This window comes from Cryptomeria japonica, chromosome 4 (genome assembly GCF_030272615.1).
Source record: "Cryptomeria japonica chromosome 4, Sugi_1.0, whole genome shotgun sequence".
Lineage (NCBI taxonomy): Eukaryota > Viridiplantae > Streptophyta > Pinopsida > Cupressales > Cupressaceae > Cryptomeria > Cryptomeria japonica.
In genome coordinates this window covers 353,857,363-353,883,575 of record NC_081408.1, presented here as the reverse complement: position 1 = coordinate 353,883,575, position 26,213 = coordinate 353,857,363, and the positions used below count along the sequence as shown (strand labels likewise).

At 37.2% G+C, this 26,213-nt stretch overlaps 1 protein-coding gene across 2 annotated transcripts in view; it reads right to left on the bottom strand.

The window, feature by feature from the left end:
* The window catches only part of LOC131063640 (E3 ubiquitin-protein ligase RGLG3), a 92,332-nt gene that overhangs the window by 2,073 nt on the left and 64,046 nt on the right, over nt 1-26,213 (bottom strand). For both annotated transcript variants that reach the window (XM_057997530.2, XM_057997533.2), the window contains one exon: nt 138-235. In XM_057997530.2, the coding sequence (XP_057853513.1) occupies nt 138-235 (98 nt within the window). The remainder of the gene's footprint in view (nt 1-137; nt 236-26,213) is intronic.

Sequence of the window (26,213 nt, the reverse complement as noted above, 5' to 3'; positions counted from 1 at the left end):
ATGAGACTTTGCAAAATATAAATATCATACCACATCATCTTATTAAGAAAGTAAAAGCTCAGGAATAAATTTTGAAGAATTGTATAATATAGATTGACTTGGCCAGGCCAAGAGAAAACAAACAGCAAACTAATTACCTGTCCATCAGCAACAATAACGAGAACATGATATTGGCCACCACTCTTCTCTACAATATCCATTGCAATCTGAATTATTGGAGCAAAAGAAGTTGGACCTGCAATAAAATTCGTAATATAAACCATATGTTGTCAGATCAAAATCTACATAGCAATCATGTTTCCATTTACTTTGCAATAAACAAAGAAGGAAACCGAATTTGCAGGCATGGACGTATTCAATAGTCATTAGCCCAGCTTATAAGTTCAACAAAATAAATGCACAAACTATAATGTTTCTTTGACATTATGTGCCTTGATCACCCTCCACAGTGACCGAATTGCCAACAAAAATTTTAATGCCTATCATTAAGCGAAGATAAACCTATCACATATCTTACCTTAAAATATCTCCTATAAAGGTAACATGAAGTATGATTCAACATAACACTAGAGAATATAAATAGGAGAAAGGAATACTTCTACAAATCATGCCCACGTCTGTATTACATTTTAAGCATCCTTCATCAAAGGAATCTTGTCATTGTTAACTGCCTCTATCAACTCACTCGTGACTACCAAAAATCTCATCACTATCATAAACAAGTTCCATGTGACACGCTAAATTTACTCTACTACCTTTCCCTAATCACCATATAAGAGACTGCACAAAGCTTGTCTCTAACTGAATTTATCAGTTCCAAGAGGTGTTGTCAAAATGTGAGTTGTTTGCTCCAACTTAATATTTTTTCTCAATGTCTCCTCTTTCAACTAGAGTATGTATGAAATAAAAAAAAACTTCGATGTGCCTTGTGGATACATGGAATACATGTTTTTCACCCTTCGTAAGCACGCTTTGACTATCACAATAAAAGATAGCTGCTTCCTTTCAAGCCTCCTTGCAAATCAGCAAGTAACCTTCTCAACCAAACTGCTTCACATTAGTCCATGCAACAACACTTTGATTACACTTTTGCTTTCATAGAAGAAAGAACAACTGTTTGTTGCTTTTTCATAGCCCATGAAACAACACGTGTTTCCAAAATAAAAGCATATCCTTATGTTGATTTTTTTCTATCATCTATGAATCCTGTCCAATCAGCAATATAACATTAGACAAGCTAAAAGTTGCCACCAGTACCATGCCTAATACCACAATCAATTATATTCTACTTGTCTCAAAATTCTTTTTGATACCTTCCAAAAATCAACCTTAATTCCCTCATGAAACTAGAAATGTAGCTGAAACAAAAAAGCAAAGATCTGTTTTTGTGGTGGTAGTACCAAAGCACCAAGACTCACTAGGTACTCAAAAAACTAACCGAGTCCCAAGCCCAACCTGGTCTACCAAGGCTTGGAGATTCGAGAGAAAGTTCTGTGATGAAGATGTGTTCAAGAGTCCCAATGATGCCTAACGCCTAGCCATGCAGCCTTAGATAGTCTACAGACACCTGGCAGACTCAAGGACACTAGCACAGTAAAAAGAAAAAGCTTGTCATTCACTAACTGGAGGGAAATATGCTTACAAATATACACTAATTTACAATGGATCCCTCAGCTCTTACACACATGGTACAATCAGCAGATCTGAATTCTCTCTTGCTACAATCTTTCCTTTGCCAGAATTGACTAATTCTAGACCTGTCAAACTTAGTTGTACTCATACCCCCTCAAGAATTCAAATTTCCAACTCTTAACTTCCTTGGCACCAAAATGCTCACTGCCACGTGAATTCAATTGCACCAACTTGGGGCCTACATTAATTGTCCCTGTAACTCCATATTTATTCTCACACTTTCCAAGGCCGCCATGTGGATGGCAATCCAAAATCCTAGTGTCACACAAGCATTCTCTTGTTTCCATCCCTCCAAATGTTCTCTTGTGCATTTCCTCCAAAGCTCCATTGTGATCTCTGACTTCTTGCTTTGTTTCTCTATGTCCTTTGTATGCGCATTCCCTTCTTTCTTCCTTGCATTTGGCCTATGCTCATTCACGCCTACTCACAAGTCATTTTGTTCTTATCTGCACACTCCTCACTTGTACGCCTTCCCGCTTCTTGCTTCTTTGCGCTCGACACAAGAACCCTATCTCTATGCCCTTCGCACAACCTTTTGCATACGCGTTCCATTGCATTCCTCTTTTCTCCTCTCCATGCCCCTTGCACAATATACTCACATGCAATTATCAGTCCTTGTGCAAAAGATAGTTTTATGCAACAACTCCAACAGTTTTATACAACAACTCCAACTTCTACACAAAAACCTACATTTGGGCTCTCCCATGCACTTACGCCTTTTTTTTTATGGAAACCATTTTGTGCAACTCTTTAGGGTCGTAGGCGTCCTAAAATCATGACCCAAGAATCCATTAGCTATGGGTTTATAGATTGACCTCGAATGCCGCTGCATCATACTCACCAAATAGAAACAAGTGACGCCCTGCTCATTTCTCAAGAACGAGTGGTAGAACCAACTTTTTGACCATGAGGTGTAAGGGTCATGACTCTTTTCTTATTCAAATCTTCTATTCATCTTTGCCACCTAGCACCTCCTGGGTCAAGAACCTTTCTCTACCGAGGTCCCATTCCTCTACTTCCCCTGACTTGTGCATAGCCAAGTTCTAATGAGACATGACTACATGATCCTCCCTCTACCTTTTGTAGTCTCTACATTGCTCCAACTAATGCTTCCAATGTCATTCACAACATCATGTGTATATTAATCCTTCTCTTCTTTTGTTTCTCTTCCATGTCTACACATTCCACTCTACACCTATGGACCTTCTCTATCACTCCTTACGTCATCTATGAGTTAACTCCTTTTTCTCATTTACCCTGCGTTCGGCATACCATGAGCAATGTGAATTGCACCTTCTTTTCGACTTCTCCTACATGTTACACACATTACAACTTGAACATTCTTCTCCTTCCCCAAGACTTATGTGAACCTCTTCTACACTTTTGTAGGTAACTCGTAGTTGCTCGGCACCCTGCACTTTCTTTGACACCTATAGTGGAACTTCACCCACATTTTCTTCCTAAGTAAATGTTAGCTTCGTGAAAATCAACTATTCCTTTCACTCTTTTGTCTTCTTCCTCACTTACTTTTAAGTCTTTCAGTTACTTTTTTACTTTTACCACTCTCCTCTAGTCTGTTCTCCTCTCAACATGTTCTTCCTAGGCTAATTTTAATGTCGTCACTTCCTTCACCCTTTCCTACACCTCATGCAATACCTCCTTTGTGCCTTTTGAGCTTCAAACTTGTGCGAGCATGGGTCCAAAACATTCATGCTCTATCTCCTCACTTGGACAATCAACCACGACCATCTCTTCACTTCTTATAGCAACTTCCATGTCTTCCACCGTAGGAAGATCTATTTCTTCTCTGTTACTCCATGATTTTGTAGGAAAAAATTTCTTTAAGAGACTCTCCTTCAACTTTTTTGCTTTTACTTTATCTTTACCCTTCATAAAGACTTTGATTGAAAATTGCACCCAATCCTCCTCATGCACTTTCTGTTGCCTCCTAGCCTCCAGCCTTTGCAGGCATCCTAACCACTCCCTTAAGTGCACCATCTTTCTCATCAGCTCAAAGACCGTCTAGCCCCGCTTCTACACTTGAACCTTTCCTCAGCACTGTCTCCATTTATAGATTTTTCCATACTACTATTGTGCCTCCATAGTCTTTTCTCCACGAATTCTACCTTCTCGACATCCATGAATCTTTTTTGTGCAAAATAGTGCTCCATCCCTAGTACCCATTATATCAATTCCTCAAGGTCTTCATCTCTCAAGAGTGTAGGTATTTGTACACCATCCTCCTCTTCCCTTGGTGTAACTTCCTATTAGTCTTCTCTATGGTACATCCGTTGTATCCTTCAACTCTACGATCTTGGCCAGCGATTGCAACTCTTGGTCACTCTTCTTTGCCATGGCTTTCTCTTCATCCATTTTCTTCTTGACTTATACTCTACCTATCTCTGCATGGAGAAGAAGTTGATCCTATGTATCTTCTACCCAATGATTAGAGGTGACGCTGGTTGAGGATCAAAGGATCAAAGGCCTCCCATGCTTCTTGGAAATGCAAATAACATATTTAAAGGTGGATTTACGTTTAAAATATGATAGAACCTTGCCAGGAAGGTATGGGTGCCCCCTGCACCAGTAAAAATTGCAGATTTCCATGATTCCGTTGCAGGTGTGCATGTTTCCTTCCGAGATCCGACTTGGATTTGGTATAAGAGCTTTGTTTTCATTATTCAAAAAGGGATGGATAAAATCGGACCGGAGAAGAGCGTGGCGAAGAGAAAAGCTTACACTGCACTTGTAACCTTCGTAGATTGAATGATTAATGGCAGAATCAACCTTCATTGAGAGTCTCCATATGTATGGTGTGTATTTTTTGATGTGCACTACTTGGTCAGCCAAACGACTGTAGAATTCTTGCAAAGCTTTTTTCAGGTATCTTTTCAGAACAAAAAAGGAAATGCATGCGTATGCTCATGGATTGCTGAGTATATTCACTTAATGTTCTACAACTATCAATTGCTTTTTTGAATGTATGTGTAAAGCCTAATTTGTCTATCCGTTTTGAAAGGTATAGTCTTTTGTGGTGTCTTGATTAAGATATCACCTTGGAATCAGTTATTGCATCTTTTGTATGAATTAAAAGACTATTGTCCAACTAGATAAAGACATTGGTCTAATACTAACTTCTTCTCCCTGTCATCCTCTACACACTCAAAACAAACAATATAAACATCTTTTTAATTTTTTCTTTTTAGTGTGTTATAACTACCATTTCTAAATGTATGTAACATTGTAAGGGGTTATTATAAAACACATGCACTAACCTTTATATGGCAGATCTCTATCTCAATAAGGTGCTTAACCTTGAATCTCCCAAACCATCATATAGGCATGAAGTGACAACTAGAATAAAGGTGCACTATGTAATGGGTATGGTTTATGTTAGAGTGAGTGTTGTGCCTCTATGGTGGTATCTACTACAGCACCTTACAGAAACCACCCTCAATCTAACAAAGCCAGAAGTGAAAGAGGTCTTACCCACCTCAATAATTGGTCCTAAATTGCCCAACCTAAACATAGGAAGAGTAGTCTCGTGATACTCTTCCTAGGTTTAACACTCCTGACATTTGAGAGACAATCCAAGGATCCACAACTGAAATCACCAACACATTCTATGTAAATTTAAAACTATCATATATTATAGTCAATTAGTCCACAAAAGTTCGAATAATCTTTACCCCAAGAAACCTATCCCACATTCTAAAAACTTAAAGAAACATTGAAATAAATTAATATCAGGAAAACCGTAAAAATGTAACCCTATGCTACATTAACATAGAGTAAATTAAAAAATAGCAATGAAAAAAAGCAACACATTGCCCTATGAAACGTTAAAAATGTAAAACCAATTTGGAAAAATTGATATTTTTTAAGAACATAGATGCTTGGCAATAAAAATTCAAAACTTAAAATAAACTCAAAAAAACTTACTTGAAGTGATGAGTGTCCTTGATGCAAGCTCAAATATCCTCATTGTAGAGGTGTATGTACCTCATTTTGTTGCTTATTTTGCATTTTGGGTTGTGATACTATATCGTGCTCACTAACAATGTTATTCAAACTTATTTTTGTATTCCCATCAAGGTACAGGGATCATGTATTTTGGATTCTCATATGTAAAATTTGTATATGTTTGAACTCATTTTGTGTTTTAATTCTTCTATCGTACTTTTTGATGATGCATGGATTATGTTGTTGGAAAATGGAATGAGTCAAACTGAACTTACACGTATTGTTCATGTGTCAATAGAGTTTGAGTAGAATTCAATAAAAGATTGTAGAGCTGTCCACCAGTGTCAAGTTCTATTAGTTTTCTGTCAATCTATGTCCAGATTTGTAGGAAGGTTGTTGAGTCACATTGTGTTCAAATATGCATCTTACCGAGTACTTCAGCTGTCTCCTGCTGTTTTATAACTTTGTTCTGCTACTTTTTTATTTGGTATCAGAGCCATGTGCTCCATTTTTTTTTAAGCAGTTGAGTATTCTGTGAGTTCTGCTCAACTCTTTAATTTCTGTTTAATGTACTCTGCTACATTTGTAATGACAGTAAATGAACCTTTTTTAAATCAATCTAGAGGCTCTAGAAAGGGATGCTGGTTAACAAAGCACAATTTAAGTGTCATGGAAGATCTTGGTTTCTTTATTGGTGATGAAGAATTGTCTCGATTTCATTCTAGAAATACATACAATCTTAGTTAAAGGCTATACATGCTCTGGCTGCTAGGTATACAACTAAGTATGAAATAACTAGAGTGGTTGTGAACACTGGAGATGAGGCAACACATGTTGTACCTGTAGCAGAGGGGTCTGTGATTGGAAGCAGCGTGAAGTCAATTCCTCCTACAGCTGAAGAACCATCAGATGACTTCGTTGAAAATGAAGAACTTGTCATATTTTGAAGAGGTCAATGCTTTGAAAATAGGAAAGGATGTAGTAGAGGCTAAATAATGCTCAATAGTCTGAGGTTCTAACAGATCGGAGAAACTATACCTCATTGGATTATGGGACATACATGTGAAGATTGGTGTCCAATAGTTCAGAGGAGATCCGAAAATCTAGAAGTTCAGCATCACAGCTTTATGAGGGTGATGAGACACACCAAGTGCAAATGGTGTCCAATGATGTTGGGAACTTGGATGATAGCTGCATGACTATACCAGCAGTAGGGAGAAACTTGATGAACTCTTATTAATCTATGAACTATTTTCAAGGAATAGCTTCTATATAATGTACTGTTTTATTTTATGTTAATAGTCAGTTTGAGTAGGAATTCAATATAAGACTATAGAGCTGTCCATTTAGTTTGTTGTCAAGTTCTATTAATTTGCTGTCAATCAAGAAGGTCGTTGAGTCACATTGTGTTTAAATATGTATCCCTTCATTAGTAAGAAATAAGCAACGAATACTTCAGCTGTGCTATCTCCTGCTGTTTTATATCTTTGTTCTGCTAGTTTTTAATTTGTGTATCTTTGTGTAAATTTATATGCCTTGAATCTACTGTGTTTCAACTTCACTATTTAATATATATAGAGTTCGATATTTCTTTTATCTACTATTCATCTGTTATCTAAAGCATGCTTGAGTTATAGATTTTTCGTAGATGTAGTCTTGTTATTATGTTATGGATATTGCGTCATTAGTAGTTATGGCTATCTTATATTGTGCAGATACAGCAAATGTTATGACTGTACAGGCCCAGATTTTGATTTAGTTAGAGACAATTGATTTGGATAAAAGTAATACATTTTATTTTCATCTTGTTTGAATTCGAGCTATGAGATGCATCTTGCGTGACTCTATGAGCTTAAATTTGAAGCAATCGATTCTAGATTCTCTAATCATATGAAAACTCAAAATGTGCCAGAAACCCCAAATTCGGGTCCCATCCGCACTCGATTCATATTCTGGTTTGGTTTCGTTTTGTACAGGGTGCAAAAGAAAAAGACTATGGATTCATCCCGAATGGACCCGGACGAACCCAAAACGAATTACCATGCATTTATGTAACAGAGCGATGGAACCGAGGGAAATTTTCTGTTCTATTTTGCCGATTTCGATGCATGTGAAGTCCTCCCATTAGGATCTGTAAAAAATTTCTTCATCGATCACCGACAATTTCAATAGAAACAATGTTTTCGGCCAGCATACCTCTTCCTGCAACCCGCCTCCCTCCTTCCCCCTTGAATGAATCTCTGTTATTCAAATAAGTTATTAATAAGTAATGTTAAAAATAATTTTTTTAAATATTAATATAAAATAATGAATATGAATATTATAAATAACAAAATAAGTTATCATTATATTAATATTATTATAGATAAATATTATTTTTATATTATATTTTATATATACAATTATATTAATATATATTTTATTTTATTTATTATTTATTATAAAAGTCTTATACATGTTATTTTTATATGTTTTTGTATGAATCAATCCAAAACAAATCCAGAATTCAAATGGTGAACGGAACCAACCAATGTGAACTCAAACAAATAACAACCTATTTTATATAGATTGTTCGACTCTTATGGTTAATTGTATTTAATCATTTTCCATATTTTCTTGGGTGCTTGCAAAAAGAAATTATGTTAATGGTGGAAAAAGAAATACGTGATTTAATAAAAAAATTTTAAATTATTGTTGTGGAAATACAATTGATGTGGTTTTCAATGTTTGCCTTCGTTGAAACAACTTACCTAGAAAAAGCATCAATTTTGAAGAAAATGTATTTGGAAATTGGTAATGTTCATTAGATGGTTTTCGATATTTTATTTTAAAATAAACATTACATAAAGTCCACCTTGACAATTTAAAAGGTTTAGATTTGAAAATAAAAGAAAAAAGATCAGTCATTTGATTCTAAGTTATCTCGTATTTGTGATTATGAGTGGAAAATGGAATTAAAAAAAAATTGGTACGAGTTCATTTTGAATGTTTGCTTGCTTTTGCTTGGATTACCTTTGAATTGAAGAGATTTGCTTGCTTGGATTGTTTGCTTGGAATTGACAAACAATTCTATGCTTTGGTGGAAAATTGGATCGTTTTCAAAGAAAAATTCCCTTCATTATTGTTGCACGTTGGAATTGAAGATAAGGGTTTCATCTCCATGCCTTGTGAAAATTCTTCATGCTTTTGGCATGCCCATCTTAAGTGCATGCATGTGACATTTCATTTTGTAAAAATATTTTTCTGATGGATTGTGAAATTGATTTACCAATCCCAATTGTTTTATTTTTTCTAAATTATGGTGATTTTTGAAAAAAAAATGTTACGTAATTCAAAAGTGTGTTTGAGACCCTTAGTATCAAAAGAGTATTCTTGAAAAATGAAATTTTTTATGTTAGAATATTTGGAATTTTATCATAGAAATTTGGGCATTTCGAGAAAAAATTTAAATTTTTGCATTCATTTGTGCATTGTATTTTATGGGAATAAAATCTATTATGGAAACTGCTTTTGGGCCTATGTGTGACACATTCAAACTCAATTTTTATGTCCTCTCTTTTGTGCATATTTGGCTATGTGGCTATGTGGCTGTAGTATGTGAAGGTTCTAGGTTAGGATGTTATGGACTCTCACATCCTCTTGTATAGTAAGTTGTGATGAGGAATGAGATGTTGAGAGGAATTATTAAAATGAATAAGAATTACACATTTTAAATGTTAACAAGAGCTATTTGTGAGAAACTTTCATATATTCTAGTAAATATGTGGAAATACCATGAACGACATTGGGCCAATCTACCAATATCATTAAGAATCTCCCTGGGATGGAGGCATACTCAACCTCAATGTGATTCTTGATATGTGTAATGCTCTCCATCCATCACTGAACCCTATTAAAACCCTCTCCTTTGTATGTTGGATAGTAAATCCAATGTATGTATGTAATTCCACAATAGATACTTGATTTGCTTGTTATTCCCAATCACATACATGTTGCATTCTTGTATGACATGTTTTGGTAACCCATGGATATGCATTTATGGTATCTGGAAACTCTCATGTGTACTTTCTTGGTGTTCCACGTATTGATGTAATTAGCATGTGTATGTATTGGTCGTTAATTGTGAACTCATGTATGATTCCCTTGTAAGACTTTGTGTATGAGATGTGGTTAGCATGTGCATGTTCAACCACCTTGTTTTGTGTGAGTGTGAGTGTTGTTGGACTACCTAGTTGATTGACTCATTGTTTAAAGGGGTGGGCCTAAAGGTTCCACATAGGTTGGTGGGGGTGAACCACCAAAATAGTGCATACAAAAGGAGTTTCATCCCATTTCATATTCATGCAATTTGTTGAAAATGCATAAATTGGGTGTTGAAATCTCATTTGTAAATTTATAATTATTCTTTTGAAAACTTGTATGAGTTAATCTGCCCAAATAATTGGCAAGAGCTATATCTTTATTTTTGGCACATCTTGAAGTCGGTGTCAGACGTGCATGGCATTTTGTATCATTTTTCTCATGTTTAGCTAAAACATGATTTGTGTAGTGAAAATAAACATGGTTTTATTAGTAAAGAAGCGTTAACTAGGTAGTTGACCCTTAACATAGTCAAAAACTATCAACAAACAAGAAGCAACATCAAGAGAGATGATGTTGGCAAAAAGAACAACAGCCCAAAGGCAGTTAGAAACAAACACAATCAGACAGGCAAGGAATCCTATTCAACTGGAGAACAAAAAAGACCCCACTCAAGGGGGGAGAGAGCCACCCAAACCCCAATGAGGGGGGATTTGGGGCAGGGGAGAAGAATTCCCCTTCAGCCTGTGAGCAACCACAATCTAGGCGATGTTGTCATTAGGTCCATCAAAAGAGAGATCAACTGGAAGGGACCTCGCAAGGTTACAAACAAAGGTGTCAACAAAGTGTTGCAACAGAACAACAGGAGGTTGTTGTAGAGTAGCAGCAGGTTGTGACGAAACAACAACAACAATAGTAGGTCCAACAGCAAGGGATTGTGGCTGCAAAACAGGAGAAGCAGAAGAGGGGACCTCGGGAGATGAGGCCACAAAAGCAGCAGCAGGAGCATCAATAATCGTGAGGGGCATGACATCGACATCATCCTCATAAGAGGAGCCAACAGACGCAGAGTCGAGAGCATTGACTATTAAGTGATCAGCAGTAGCATTCTTCCACCAGGTAGAAACACCTTTGTAGCGTGAAATAGAGCACTCTGAAGCAAGATGACCCATAGAGAAGCATCTCCTACAACAGAAAGGGAGGCCCTCAAAATCCAGCAGTTGTGACCAAGTCTTATCCCCCACCATAAGAACCATTTCTCCCGAGAGAGGAGAGGAGATGTCAATGTCCACAAGCATGCGGGCAAAGGTAGTGTGGTCCATTGAGGACGTAGCTTCATCGACCTTCAAGAAACGGCCAATAGAGTTATCAATAGCCTCATAACAAGAGTGCTCCCAAAATGAAGAGGGAGATTGATGAGCTGGACCCAAACTGGACACACATTAAGTGGTTCAGTGAGAGGGTTAAAATAAGTTGTCCAAGGCTTAACAGAGAGGGAGTGCACTTCCCAAGCCCACAGCATGCCCAAAACCAAATCCCGATCAACAGAAGATGTGAAAGAAGAGACAAAAAGCCTTTAGCACAGGGGAAAAGCTCAATATTGTGAGCAACCAAAGGCCACCAAGAGTCACTTACCTAGCGATGAAGGTCCGGTAGAGAAGGCCAGAGCCCAAAGAATCTGCACACAAGAGCACAGCGTTGGTAAAACTCAATGTTGTCCACGACATCTTGTCCAAAAACCACCATAGGGGAGGATTTAGCATAGGGAAGAGGACAGGCCCCCTTTGAGGGTTGGGCAGAAGATCTGGCCACACGAGCAAAGCTACGCTTGCTAGCATGTTACAAGCATAGTTGTGATTTATTTACTTGTTTATGAACTATGCTACAATTGTAGATTGAAACACTTTCCAATTTTGAGTTGCATTTTCCCTTTTGCATGCCTTTTCATTTCTTAGCATGTATAGACCCACACAAATATGGAAAATTTGACACTAGGTTTTTATAGTTTTTGAGTTCTTCGGAGTATTCTCATTGAGTCTATGAAGAGCCTATAATCGCCAAGTGCTTGGACCAAGTTGTTTCTATATAGCATGCAAAATGAGAAAACCTCACCCAACTTTTCATGAAACCGAATTGCAGTTTTAAACTTGCAATTTTGTAGAGTTGCAAGATTACTCTCGGACTCTAAATTCTAGTGTGCAAGTGACCAAGGATTCAAAGTTTGGAAGCATGCTTGCATTTTGCAAGATGCAAAAATGTGTGTGGACCCCAAAGTTTGAAGTATTGCAAAAGAGCATTTGGATCCTGAAGTCCAAAGTAATGTAAACATGCATCTAGCCTTTGAAGTTTGGAGTGATGCAATTCAAACCTTGAAGTGTGAAGTGTTGTATAGTGCATATGAATTCCAAAGTTTGAATTTTTGCAAAAGTGCATTTAGAACTCGAAGTTCAAGGATGCTTGCATTTTGCAAGATGCAAAATTGTGTTGGACCTCAATGTCCAAAGTGTTACAAAAGAGATTTTTTATTCTAACGTCCAAAGTGTTGTAAAAATGAATCCAATTTTTGAAGTCCAAAGTGATGCAATTCGAATCCCCAAGTCTAAAATGTTGCAAAAGTGCATCCAAAGTTTAAAGTCCGAAGTTTTTCCAATAGTGAATTCAAACCCCAAAGTCATATGTATTGTAAAAGTACATCCAAATTCCAAGTTTGAATATGTGCTTTTGGATCACAAGTCTAAATTGTTGTAAAATTGCATTTAGACTCTGAAGTATAAAGTGATGCAATACAAACCTCAAAGTTTGAAGTGATGTGATTTGTACCACAAATAAACAAGTGTTCTAAAAGTGCATCGAGACTCCAAAGTCCTAAGTGATGTAATTCAAACCCTGAAGTACATTTTTTTTGTAAAGGTGCATCCAAAGTCCAAAGTGATGCATTTCAAATCCTAAAATCCAAAGTATTGTAGAAATACACAAGAACTTTTTAGTTTGAAGTGTCATAGTAGTACATTTGGTTGTAATTCAGACCTTGAAGTCTAAAATGTTATGAAAGTCTAAGTGAACTCCAAAATTTGATTGATGCAATTTGCACCCTAAAGTCCAAAGCATTGTAAATTTGCATTCGAAGTCCAAGGTTTGAAGTAATGCAATTCAGACCTAGAAATTCAAAATTGTGTAACTTGGAATCCAAAACTTGAAAAAATCTTCTTGACCTTCGAAGTCCAATATGCAAGTTAAGGTTGGAAGGAAATTTTTAGGAGTTGCAAATTTGTAGAGGAACTCCACATTTTTACCAAAATTTGTGTTTTGCGCTCATCATTGTCATTTTGACCTATGTTTTTTTAAGTCTTCACCTTATGTTTCAATGCTTGGTGCATTGGTGACTATATGCCTCACGTGTTATGTTCTAACACAATACCTTGTGTGTGTAGGTGTGCAATGTCGCATTCTACTGTCATATTTGCAACATGAAAAAGTTGTTTATTTGGGTTTTGTCCATTAATGTCATGGGTGAAAAATTGGGGTATTATAATATCACTTATCAAAGACATCATTACAATCCAACTCTCCAAAACACCAACAATCTTGAGAATGAACAAAAAAAAAATGGAAGTTTTGAGTGATACGTATGTTGAAAATGTTTTGTCACCTTTATTTTTTTAGGTTGCTCTTAGGGTTTAATTTAATGTTTTATGGATTTTTCATAATAAAATGTGCCTTGTAAAAGAGATATATTAATGTTTTGTTGGGAAACCAACCCTATGGGCTCCCTTGGGCTCGTCGATGTTCACCTAGTGCACTATCTCATGCCAATATGAAAGGAGTGTTTTACCTAGTGAGTTCATCATTAAGGTCCTATTCACATTGGTTACTTAAGTTTACTTAGGGTATACATAGGATACTTATCACTTTATGGATCAAGTCATAAGATTAAAACTCAATGGGAAGTCTTATCTAGGCTATCTAAGAGAAATCATTACTATACCTATTGATGCTAGTGGAAAGGCAATGTGAGAGATCAATCAAGAGAAATCACTTGGATGCATATGTTCGTTAGTTTGTTTCGATTTACAATTTCAAATTGAATCATGCAAAACACTTTAGGAGACTAGGGAGAGTTTTGAAAGATTGTATGGAAGAACTGATAAGATTGGTGATGTCAAATTAATAAGGATTTGATGAATCTTAATCCAAAAGGTTTTGACCGCACCCAACTACATCCCCAAGATTAAGCATATAAGAACACAACTAAAACATTTCAATATCAATAAGGAGGATTTAGAATTGATTCTTAGAGTGTTATCCAAGCTTGGTCTTGAGTATTTAGTGTTTGTTTCTAGCTTTCTTACCAATTGGCTTTTTATGGGAGTTGCATATGTCGATCCTAATTTTGATAACTTTTCAATCTCCTAATCAAAGAGGAAACAAAGTTATTCAAATGGATATCATCAAGTCTTCTAAGTCACAATGTATTTCCCTACTAGACAAAATCCCAATATGTTGTCTAAAACTCAACAGGCATTCCTTCATCATGATTGTGCGCATATACCCAAACTAGATGGTGCCTTGTGTCTATGTGGGGATAGCATGCATTGACACTCTAGTGGGATAAAAATCTAACTCGTAACATTGGTGAGCACCATTCACCACCATTCAAAGAATTTGACATAATGGTTGCCATGCTTGGTATCAAAGTCGAGGTCTCAAAGTCAAGCCTTGTGGAGCATGGTAGGTATGTAATAACGAAAACTCTATATGTTGGCTAAAGCCAGACGAACGTTCCTTTGTCATGCTAGCGATTGTGTACCTAAACCAAAAAGTGGGGTCAACAACATGTCCACAAAAGGGCTAGCTTGTGGTTGCACTCTAGTGGGCTGAAAATTCCACTCTTAACATCAATCAAAACCATTCATCACCAATATAGGATTTTGGCATAGTGGTTATAAGCAAGGCAACCACTATGGTAAAAGCAAGGAATGGAAGTGAATGACACCCGCCAATGTCAAGAGTGGGGTTTTCATCCCACCAAAGTGCCAACATCGAAGAGCCCTCTATGACATATGGCCTAGCCCTACTATCTAGTTCAAGCACACACCTACTAGCGCGACAGAGGAACTCTCATCAAGGTTTAGCCAAAATACAAGGTTTTCATCCAGTAGGGACACTAAATGCCTAGCATGCTTCGCAAGGCTCAACCTTGAGACCCTGGCTCTAATAAAAAGCAAGGCAACCACAACACGAAAAGTCCAGATTAATAATGAGTGGTGCTCCCAATGGTTTTTTTACTTAAAGAGCGCCTAGAAGCGGGACCCCTCATAGACACATGGTTGTCTTATTATCAGATTTACATACACCTGCCAACATGACATAGGAGCCTTCGTTAGGGTTTAGCATGGATAGGGTTTTATCTAGCAAGGGTATAGCAAGCAAGGCAACCACTAGACTAAAGCCTCAAATTGTTAGTGAATGACACTCATCAATGTTAAGGGTGAGGTATTTGTCCCACCATAGCACCTGGAAGTCAGACCGCTCGTGGGCATATGGCTACCCCACCATTTGGTTCAAGTACACACCAGCCAACATGGAAAAGGAATATTCATAAATGTTTTGTATCGTCGTAATTTTGTCCAAAAAGGGCATTACTAGGCCACCACACTTTGCAGGACTCAACCTTAAGACCTCAACGCTAATACCACACAAGGCAACCAGCACGCTAAATGCTTGGACTAGTGGTGAATAGAGCCCACTGACACTAAGAATGGAGTTTTCATCCTACCAAAGTACTAGCATAGGCTATCCCCCTAGTGGACACGTGATTATTGGCCCCACCATCTAGTTTCAATACACACATGCGAGCACGAAAAAGTAATTTCCATTAGTATTTAGCCAACATATTGGTTTTTCGTCAAGCAAATACATTATATACAAGCATTTGTGGCTAGTGAGGCCAAGGTACAAAAAGAATCCAAGAATCCTAAAAAGAACAAGCTATAAAGATTCTAAATCCTCTCCCTCTCAAGGGAAATCATCTAAGAAGAAATCTAAGAGTGCTTATTCCAAGAAAATAGCATGTGATGAACTATAAGATTCAATGCCAGATATATACCAAAAAATTTTGCACTTCTCCAGAGAATCAATTAACAAACATTAGACCAAACCGTTTCCTTATATGATAGTTATATGTTTCAAATTGCAAATAGGATAGAGTAAGTGGCTAGGTTGAGTTTATTAAAAATTACATTCATAGAAATAAAATAGAGTATTGCTAAAATAAGCCAACATAGTTTACACTATACAAATTTCTTACTTTGAACATGCAAATATCTACTATGCTTAAGTACTCTAAATACAATTTATTAAGAAAAATGACACTCAACAGAGTTCAAAAATAGATTTCACTTACTTGTTTTTGATTAAAAAGCAGCGTTAACAAGGGCGTTGACCCTTAACATAGTCATAGAATAAAAAAAAGAAAGAAAATCCCGCAAGCAAAAAGACAGCACATCGGAGCAAGTATGGGATTAACAAGTTTGAACAAAGGAAACTGCCCAACCTTCAACAACAAAGACCCGCCTCAAGAAGGGGTGTGGAGACCCGATCCAAGGGGGGGCGGGGAGGACTTCCCCTTCCGCCTACGACAAACAACAATCCAGGCGATATTGTTATCGAGGCCATCAAGAGAATGACCAAGTGGTAAGGAACTCGCTTGTAAACCATTAGTGGAGCAAGCAACAGGCTGTTGCGAGACAACAGACAACTGTTGCAGAACAGGAGATTGCAGAACAGAAGGCTGTTGCAGAGCATCAGAAGAAGGACCGGTAGGTGTAGAGAGAAGCTGCAAATCAGAGGCAACAAGGTTCGTCGGGGCAAGAGGAGCCAAAACGGTGGAATCGACAGCAGCATTAGCAATAGTAGAAGGCACCTCAACCTCCTGAGAGGAACCATCCAAAGCAGATTCAGCAGCATAGATGGTCAAGTGATCAACAGTAGCATCCTTCCACCGAGTAGCAGCACCTTTGTGGCATGAGATAGAGTAGTCTGAAGCAAGATGGCCCGTAGAGAAACACTTTCGACAACGGAAGGAGAGACCCTCAAAGTCTAACAGTTGTGTCCAAGGCTAATCACCAACCATAAGAACCACATCTCCCGGGAGAGGCAAGGAGATGTCACTATCAAAAAGGATGCGAGCAAAGGTAGTGTGGCCCATAGAAGACGTGGCATCATCCACCTTTAAGAATCGGCCTAAAGAATTACCAATAGTCTCATAGCATGAAAGCTCCCAAAACTAGAGAGGCGGATTGGGAAGGCGAACCCAAACTGGACGCACATTAAGCGATTCAGTGAGAGGGTTGAACGAAGTTGTCCAAGGCTTAACAGAGAGAGGGTGAACTCCCCAAGCCCACAGCTTGCCCAAAACCAGATCCCTATCAGCTGAAGAAGTAAAAGAAGCTATAAAAAATCCCTTAGCACAAGGAAAAAGCTCAACATTATGAGCTACCAAAGGCCTCCAGGAGTCACTCACCCAATGATGGAGGTCACGAAGTGAAGGCCAGAGCCCAAAGAATCTGCAAACTAATGCACAGTGTTGGTAGAACCCAATGTTATCCACAAAATCCTACCCACAAACCACCACAAGGAAGGATTTGGCACAGGGAAGAGGAAGAACACCCTTGGAGGGTTGGGCAGTAGACCTGGCAACACGAGCAAAGCTACGCTTGCCAGCAAAAGAAGGCCTGGGCGGAACCCTAGCGCCAGTAGCAGTCGGTTGAGAACCAATATCAACAGCACTCTCCGGGAGGGCATCCACGAGAGGGGGACCATCTTCCGAAAGGGAAGCTCCCACGCGAGGAGCACCAGAACCACCACCACAGGAACATAGGAATCGCAGGGAAGAACCAGTGCATAGCAAGCGACAGTCAGGTCCTCAAAAAGCCAACGCCCAAGGGGGGAGGGAGCAAAGCCAACGAGGAGGAAGGAGGGACCTCGTACCCAGACAGAGCAGAGGCGCCACACCCAGCAACAGTCGAAACGCAGAGGCGGACACCCAAGCGGGAGAAGACATATCAGAATTTCTTACTACACTTAATTGTTGACCTTAAAGGAAGGCCAAGAATCATACCTTAACAATGTTGTTAACTATGCAATACCTACAAGTGTGAGGTCTTCACATGCTTATGCAACACTCAAGAAGCTTCCTTATTGTCACCTAGTAGCTCATACAATTTCAACATTAATCCCAACATCACCCTTTGAGAAAGCCAAGTCACTCAAATGAAACCCTCTCACACTAAATCTCCCAAACACCTCAAGCCAACAACAACCTTCATGTCTCAAACTTATTATTTGTCTTCCACACAACACCGCAACATATCATTGGGACTTGTGGCCAAAATTAGCTAATCATCCAAAGAATTGTACAAAGAAGTCATGCCCCAACTATTCACATACATGAAAAAATTGGTCATAACAATCCACGCTAGAAAGAAGGAACACTATGCCCAATTAAATGTCAATGTGACATCTATTATACTAAATTTATTACCTAGCATTACCAAGCATTAGTTGACTAGCAAAAAGACATCATTCTCATATTATGGTGTCCAAATACCAAGCCTAACCAACATTCAAATTTGCCAAAACCCAAAATTAAATTGTCTTGATTTGCAGGATTCAAAAATTAAGTCTCTAAATTGTGCCAATCAAGCATGAATCCCGAATGAATCCACCTACAACCGACAAGGATATGTCTTTCACTACTAAAACTAATTTCCCTTAGGGTTTTTTCCTAGGGTTTCTACTCCTCAAGCAGCTCTCCAAAATCCAAATAGAGAAAGATAAACCCAGCATGAAGAAATCAACTCCTAAATCCTCTTTTATTAATCCATAGAACTTTCTCGAAGCCTTTTCAAATTCCTACTAAATCAAAACATTTAAGGACCATTTTATTAAGTGATCTTAACATTTCTTTTAATATTTTACTTGGGTCAATTTATGTCACTTTATCTAGATAATTAAATGAAGCTACACGTCAAATGTACTTTATTGCATAACATCTAATAATTAATTAGATTTATTCCCTAATAACCTAAATATAGCCTATGGAAATAAAATAGGGCAAATCATCCTTCAAGTGCTCCTCGAACGAGGAAATTAGAGTCATCCCTTCTTGAGATTTTTGCCCTCAAGTCATCAAAGATTAGGATCTTGAAAATTTATTCGCCCTCTTAAGTGGTATCCTCTATGGGCAAGTCTCTCCATCTAATGATATACTCCTTAATCATTCTACTCCTCGATTTCCTCTATTTGACATCCAAAACAGCATTAGGAAACAAAAACAACTTGTCCTCCTCATCTAAAGGTGGAAGCTCATGTGATGACATGATTTGCTACCCAATTGCCTCTTTGAGACAAGAAACACATAACACGTTATGAATCTTGCTATTTTTCGGCAGCTCAAGTTCATAACCTACCTCACCCACTCTTTGAACAATCCTATAAGAGCCATAAAAGTGAGGCTTCAACTTCTCTGCACCACTCTTCTTCAAAGAGAATTTTCTATAAGTTTGAAGGTGCAAGAATATTAAGTCACCCACCACAAAACTTCTCTCCATTCTATGCCTATCTGCATATAACTCATGTTGATTATGGGCATTCTAAAGATTATCCTTAAGTATCTTATATATAACCTGGCTTTCCTATATCCACTCCTTAGCCTTAGGAGCAATATGAACACCATCTTTACTAATTTTGCAACAATCAAAGCTGAAAGTTAAACTATGTTCTTGATCACACAACTAACACTGAGCAAATTGTGTTTTAAGCCTTCTACAAACATCAGATTCTCAACTTTATATTTTTCATCATTCAACATAAGAGTACATTTTCCAGCTACCCTTGCAGATGAATTTCCATCAAACCTTACCTTTCCACCATTTGATTTCTTGAGAGTCAAGAACTTACTCTCATCTTCGGTCATGTGTCTGGAGCATCCACTATCCACATACCAAATATCTCTCTGATTTTGTGCAAAAAGATTTGTTTGCGCAATCAGATAATTTGTTTCAACCTCTTTCTCTTTCTTCCTCCACACTTTGGTTTCCTTAGCATTGTTCTTAATATATTTCTTTGAGAAATTTGCCCTGCCATTCTTGCAAATCCTTGCACTATGTCCAATGTTATTACATTTGTAACTAAAAAAATTATAACTCCTAAAAGGGGCAAAGGAGTTCTAATTCACAAATCTAAAATCATTTCTAAAAGACATTCTACAATTTATTGCTTTGTGTCCAAAGTAATTACAAGCATAATAGTAACCATGAAAGAAAGAATGATTAAACCTGGTTAAGAGTATTTGTCTAGTACTGGTGGGCTGCTTGAAACCATTAATCCAATTTTTTGTAGAAGAAATCTTTGAGCTATCACCATTAAGAGTTTGTTCTTCTTCTTTTGAAGACTTAGAGCTTTGACCTTCTTCAAGGCCAACTCCACATTTATCTTAAGATTGTTTTTGACAGGCTAGAAGATCATCCAAAGATAGTGAACTTTTCCAGCTTATCTTTTCTTGGTTCAACAGTGTTGATGATTTGTCTAACTTCCTGAAAAAGAGAAGTTCAACCTCAATCTATCACAGTTTCTTTCCTTAAACTTAATCTAATTTTTTGAATCTTCTTGAACCTTCATAGCTTCTTCAATCTAGATTTTCAAGTCATCTATGAGCTTTTTAGCATCATCAAGAGCTTGTGATTTCTTGATTTTTTCTTCGCTTTCTTCTTTGAGCAACAACTTCAAATTTAGATGTTTCTTCTTAAGACTTTTAATCTCACTAAGAGCACTCAACAATTCTTGTTCAAGATCCACTTCTCAATTTTCTTCATCAAAAACATCTTTATCTTCTTGATTTTCATCGTGAATTTCTTCTACAGCTGTAAACAAAATCCCATCACTCTGAGATTCTTCATCACTTCCTTCAGATGAATCACTTTCCTCTTTTGAATATAGACTCTTTTTGGATTTTCATGTCTTCTTATCCTTTCCTTTGAACTTCTTTTTGTTAAACTTAAGCTTCTTTTCATAACTGATGTCTTAATTATTCTCATATGGACATTTAGCTGCAAAATGTCCAGCCTTTCCACAATTAAAACATTTAAGAGGCATCTTCCTCACTCCTTCTTTAACCTTTTCATCAAGAAAGCTTCTTTTGAGTCTTAATCATCATCTAAATTGTCACTTGAAACTTGCTCCTTTAGTTTGCCTTTCTTTGAAGTTTTGAAAGCGGTCTCCCTTTTTGAAGATTTTGTGTTTGTCCTCATCTCATATGCAGTCAACATGTAGCTTGTCAATGGACAATTTGTCAAGGTCAACCATCTCCTCTATGTCTGAGATCTTTGCATCAAATCTTAAAGGTAAGGACCTTAAAAAAGTTTGGATAGCCAAAATAAAATCAACCTTCTCATCAAGACCTTTGAGAAAATTTACTATTTCATCTACTCTTAGAAAATAGGCTGCAACATTTTCATCTTCTTTCATTTTCAGACTTTCAAATTGCATCATGTGAGTCTGAAGCTAAGGTTTTTTCACCTTTTCATCTCCTTCATAGGCACTCTTAAGTTTATCCCACATGGCTTGAGCGGTATCATAGTGCATGACTTCAACAATATCTGATTCTGACAATCCACATAGTATTGTATTCATAGCCTTTGCGTTGCTTTGAAAAGTTTATTTTTCATTGGCAGTAGATGGAGGTGTAATATGCAACCCTCTTTGTAGTTTTATTTTTTTCAACATGTTTGTTGTTTTTACAATGTCCACAATGCCAACTATAGTGTAGATTTCATAGATAATATTGCTATATTTATATTGAATGAAATATACTAGAAACTTCAAAAATAGTACTACTGAAAATATCATATTTAAACTCTGACATAAATATTCATTGTTTCTCCAAAGTAATGACAACCCAGGTCATTAAAATATCATTTATTATCTAAATCTTACATACCCACAAAATGCAACATTAAAAATGTCCTTATCGTTCACAAAATCTTCATTTTTCAAGCTCAAAACCCTAGGCAACCAACTCCACAGTAAGCTAACTTGATCAACAACTAATGAAAGTTGAAGATAAGATCCAATCTCCTCCTAAACGCCACAAAAAATAGTAACATCACCAACTTCAGACCTCAAGAATCCCATATGAGCAAACTAGAAAGGGATGGCCACAATAGAAAGGAATATCCAGCTTGAAAGGGGATGCTTTCGCAATGGAAGCAAATTTGCACTCCAAATTTTGCAACTCCTCTATTAATATAAATCTATGCTTATCCAATATGAGCTTCCTGTGTGAAAACTCCAAGTGACTCTCAAGACTATATCTTGCAACAACATGAAAAATGTTGCTTATGAGGGTTTTCGTCCTCACAAACCTTAGAGAAATAATCTCCATCAAACAATCTTTAAAAATCTCCAACCAAGCATATGCGTAAAGGGAACTCTTAGGAGTCTTTTATAGCATTCCTAGGAGAGCCCACACACTTTTCCAACCAATGTAGCATAAATAGAAATACTTCCCTTCTAATACTTAATTCTCCAAGTACCTTTAATGAAGGGGAACTTTTAATATTTAAATAACTTTCCCTTTAAGTTCCCATATCAATAGAGTTAAATATTTTAATTTTAACTTAATAACTTAACTATACAAATAAATAAATATCAAATGACTATTAAATTCTCTGGTCGATTTAAACAATTACAACCAACAGAAATGTCAGCCAGGAATTCTTTGGTGATACTGACCTGACCAACATTGACTCACTATAAATAGTAAGCATCCTAAAACCACACCAAAACACCTTGGAATCGTCTGAAACTGAAACTATCTAGGCCAAATATCCCCAAGATCACTTAAATGTTCTGGTTATCTTGCAAGACCGTGGAGAAATAAGCTAATGATGGCATCATACAACATGTGCTAGAAAGGGAACATTACATTCTGCCATTCCCAAATTTGCTTGTCCTCAAGCAATATTTGGAAAAAACATGACTTTGTCAAAAACCTGGATCCCAAACCAATCTGACAGATACTGCTCTACCATTCTGTTGTGCCACTTTGATATAACCAGTATATTGCAACATCCTCATCCATAGAAGGGATCATCAAATCAAATCAGAAGAAAAATACAGGGACATCTACAATCATCAAAAGGAAGATCGAGATCATTACTACCTGTGGTAACAGTTTGGTATGATGTATCTCACTTATTGCTAAGTGACTATTTGCTTATATAATGTGGAATATTAGGAATAAAGAACAAATATCTATAATATGAGACACTATATTTATAAATACATATTAGGAAATATTGCCAAAGAAGTCACGTTTATACTTAATTTCTTATGCATTTATAATACTTGAAAGGCAAATATATTAAACGGTTTAGTCCTTGATCTTCCACTAATGCCTTCGTGAGAAGAGGTTGGTTTGTGTAGCGAGAGGCATAGTAATTCCTCACAAAACGGGTAAGTCCCAAGATGGGGTATGGATAGGTGTTCCCAAAACCTTGGGAGAAGTCTCAAGATGGGGTAAGGACCTGTGTCCCTGAAACCTTGAGGGAGTCTACTTGTAGATTGATTTCCAAGCGCCCTAGCACAAAAATTTCCCCATCCTCCATTAGGGTTAGGTAAGTGTTGTGACCTTTTCACACATCACCCCATTACAAACGGGGACCCCCTCTCTCCTGCTTTCCGCATTGTTTAGTTTAGGGTTTTTGGCAGCATAGTGGGCAATTTTGATTTTCCGTGCTCAAGTCTCAGAGTTTTGATCATGCCTATTTGTCATTTAGGGTTTTTTGAAGTTATAGGATCAAGCACGTAAAGTTGAGATTTTAAATGATCCTAATTTTGTCTAAGTGTAGACCTTTTGAGCGTTAACATGTTTTTGAACATCCACGTCGGTGATTTTAAGTTCTCAAGTGTTTTAGGGCCTTTAGGAGTTGTTTTCTCGCTCCTAGTAAGTTATTCAAGATGAATTTGCACTTTATCCTGATAGGTATCCTTGTTTTTCGCTCAATTTTTTGGTGTATTTGTCTATGTCCATATGAGTTTTATTGAGTTTTGAAGTTTTCTAGTGGGTTTGAGTGGAAAAATCATCATTTTCCGGATGAAAATCCATATTCCAAGGGTCAAAAGGTCAAAATTCCAGACTAGAGGTACTTTTCCCCTCATATTCCTGACTACCCATGATTTTCACCCATTCAAAATCCAATCTGGACATCGATTTCCCCTGGAATCTAGACATGCCCTATTTTTCCACCATTCAAAATCCAAACCAAGGGCAATTTTCCACCAAATGACTGAAATTTGGCTAAGTGTTAAAGATTGTCCTGACAGCTCACGTTTTTCCATTGGGAGTGTGGAGGAAGTTGTGGATGACTTTTATGACGATTCCTGACATGAAGTGATTTTCCACCAAGACTTTTGTGATGAGATTTTATGGATTTTTATGTGGATAGTGATTCCAGACACTAGGCGAATTTCCACTAGGGATGTTTCGAAGATTTTGTGTCCGGATTGCTATCCACATTGGGATCAATTTTCTCCCAGGGGAGTTTTTTGTGCTAAATGACGACGTTTGACTTGGAATTCTCATTCCAGACCCAAATCAATTTTCCCCTGGGCCCATTTTGTGCAAAGTTGATGATTTTTTTATAAGGATTCTTATACCTACATGGGTCGAATTTCCCCAAATGAGCATTTTTTAAAATTTTAATTATTTTTATCGATTTTCCCTATGGGTCAAATTTTGAATGAAATTTTAAAATCTTTTTAATAATGTGACCCAAATTTAATTGTTTTTAATGACGTTAATGATTATTTAAAAAATAAAAACAATTAATAAATGATTTGCAATGAGCATTTAATAATTTTTAACTTCTAGAAGCAAATCGACTTTTGTCAGGTAAGTATAAGTACAAAAGTTTTATGCCACATTGGTTGTGTGGTGAAACTTAAAGGCAAAAGCAAGTTTAAAGGAGGAGGCCAGCAATATAATATTATTATATGTGCCAAGTGTGTTGCTGATTTGGGCGATTTTTCTTCGGCTGGCGATTTTTTTTTAAGTGTCAAGTTGACACCATTGGGCTGAAAATTGATTTCATTGTGCATTTTTATTCATTCCCAACCCTAGGCGATTTTATTTCGCTGCCACTGGAGAGCATTTGACATCATTTTCAGACTTGTATGATTTTCTAGAGGTGGCGCCATTTTTTGAAGGGGCGATTTTGGTTTGGAGAGGTTTTTACCTCCATATTTGATGATTTTTCTCCTTGGTTGGTGGCGCCTTGGCTGGGAGATTGTTGTCAAACTTTCTCAGACCTGATTTTCTCCTCCATTGCTGGTTGTGCATGACATTTTCAGACATGTACTTCATTGACAACCCAGTTGTGCCTAGGGCGATTTTGTTCAACAGCTCATTCGAGGTGTTTTTGGCACATTTTCAAAGCTATCCACCATTATTGCAGGTCTGAAACTTCATTGCCAAGGGGTTGTCCTCAGAAAATCTTCATTTCCAGCCACCTACCTAACTTGGCAATTTCACTTGGGAAGCATTTTTTATTCATTTTGGGGCCATTTTCTAAGTTTATCTTCATTCCTAAGGGTGTTGCTAAGTCTAAAAACTTCATTTTCAAACTTGTCTTTAGACTAAGTTTTCATTTCGAGCCCTACATACATCCTCAGATTTTCCCATGTTTGCCTTGGAAAATCGATTTTTGTGCACATCCGGGTCATTGCAACATGTTTTCTATAGATTAATTTGTGAAGTTGCAGGTTGTCTTCAGACTTGCTGGCAGCCATTGTTGACCTCGGAAGGTGTCCTTAGACAACTTTTATGTGAAAACACTACCTTTCACACCTTTCCTTAGTCATTTCTGATTCGGTATACTCTTTCGCACTCTAATTTGAATAAAATTTCTAAGTATAAGGAAGTGTCTTTAGACTTTGGTCTGAAAATTATTAATTTTAATGAATTTCATGGTTTCATACCCCAACCTTGTCACATTTTGCATTCTATTGTTAAAATCTATTGAGAGGATTATTTTCCTGATTTCCATACCCAAATTTGTCTCAATCATTAGGAAATCAAAAAATTTGTCGGGACCGATTTTCCAAAGTTCCAACTTCTACCTTCATACAGGTACGATATCGAAGTCCAGAATCAAGAAAAGAAGAGAACAACAGAGGATAGTTGAGACTGGATTCTATCCGGAATCCAAGATGTCATCCAAATGGAAGGAGATTACAGACACGAACATGCATTTCCTAAACATGAGCCAAATGCGACAACGGATGTTCGAAATTGGAAGCCAAATTCCTTCCCCAGCTTATGTGAATATTATGAAGAGTGGCATTTATCAAGCCGTTGGATTCCCACAATCCATACAGCGTACCGAGCTTATCCTGGAGTGTGCGCGATGTTATGATCC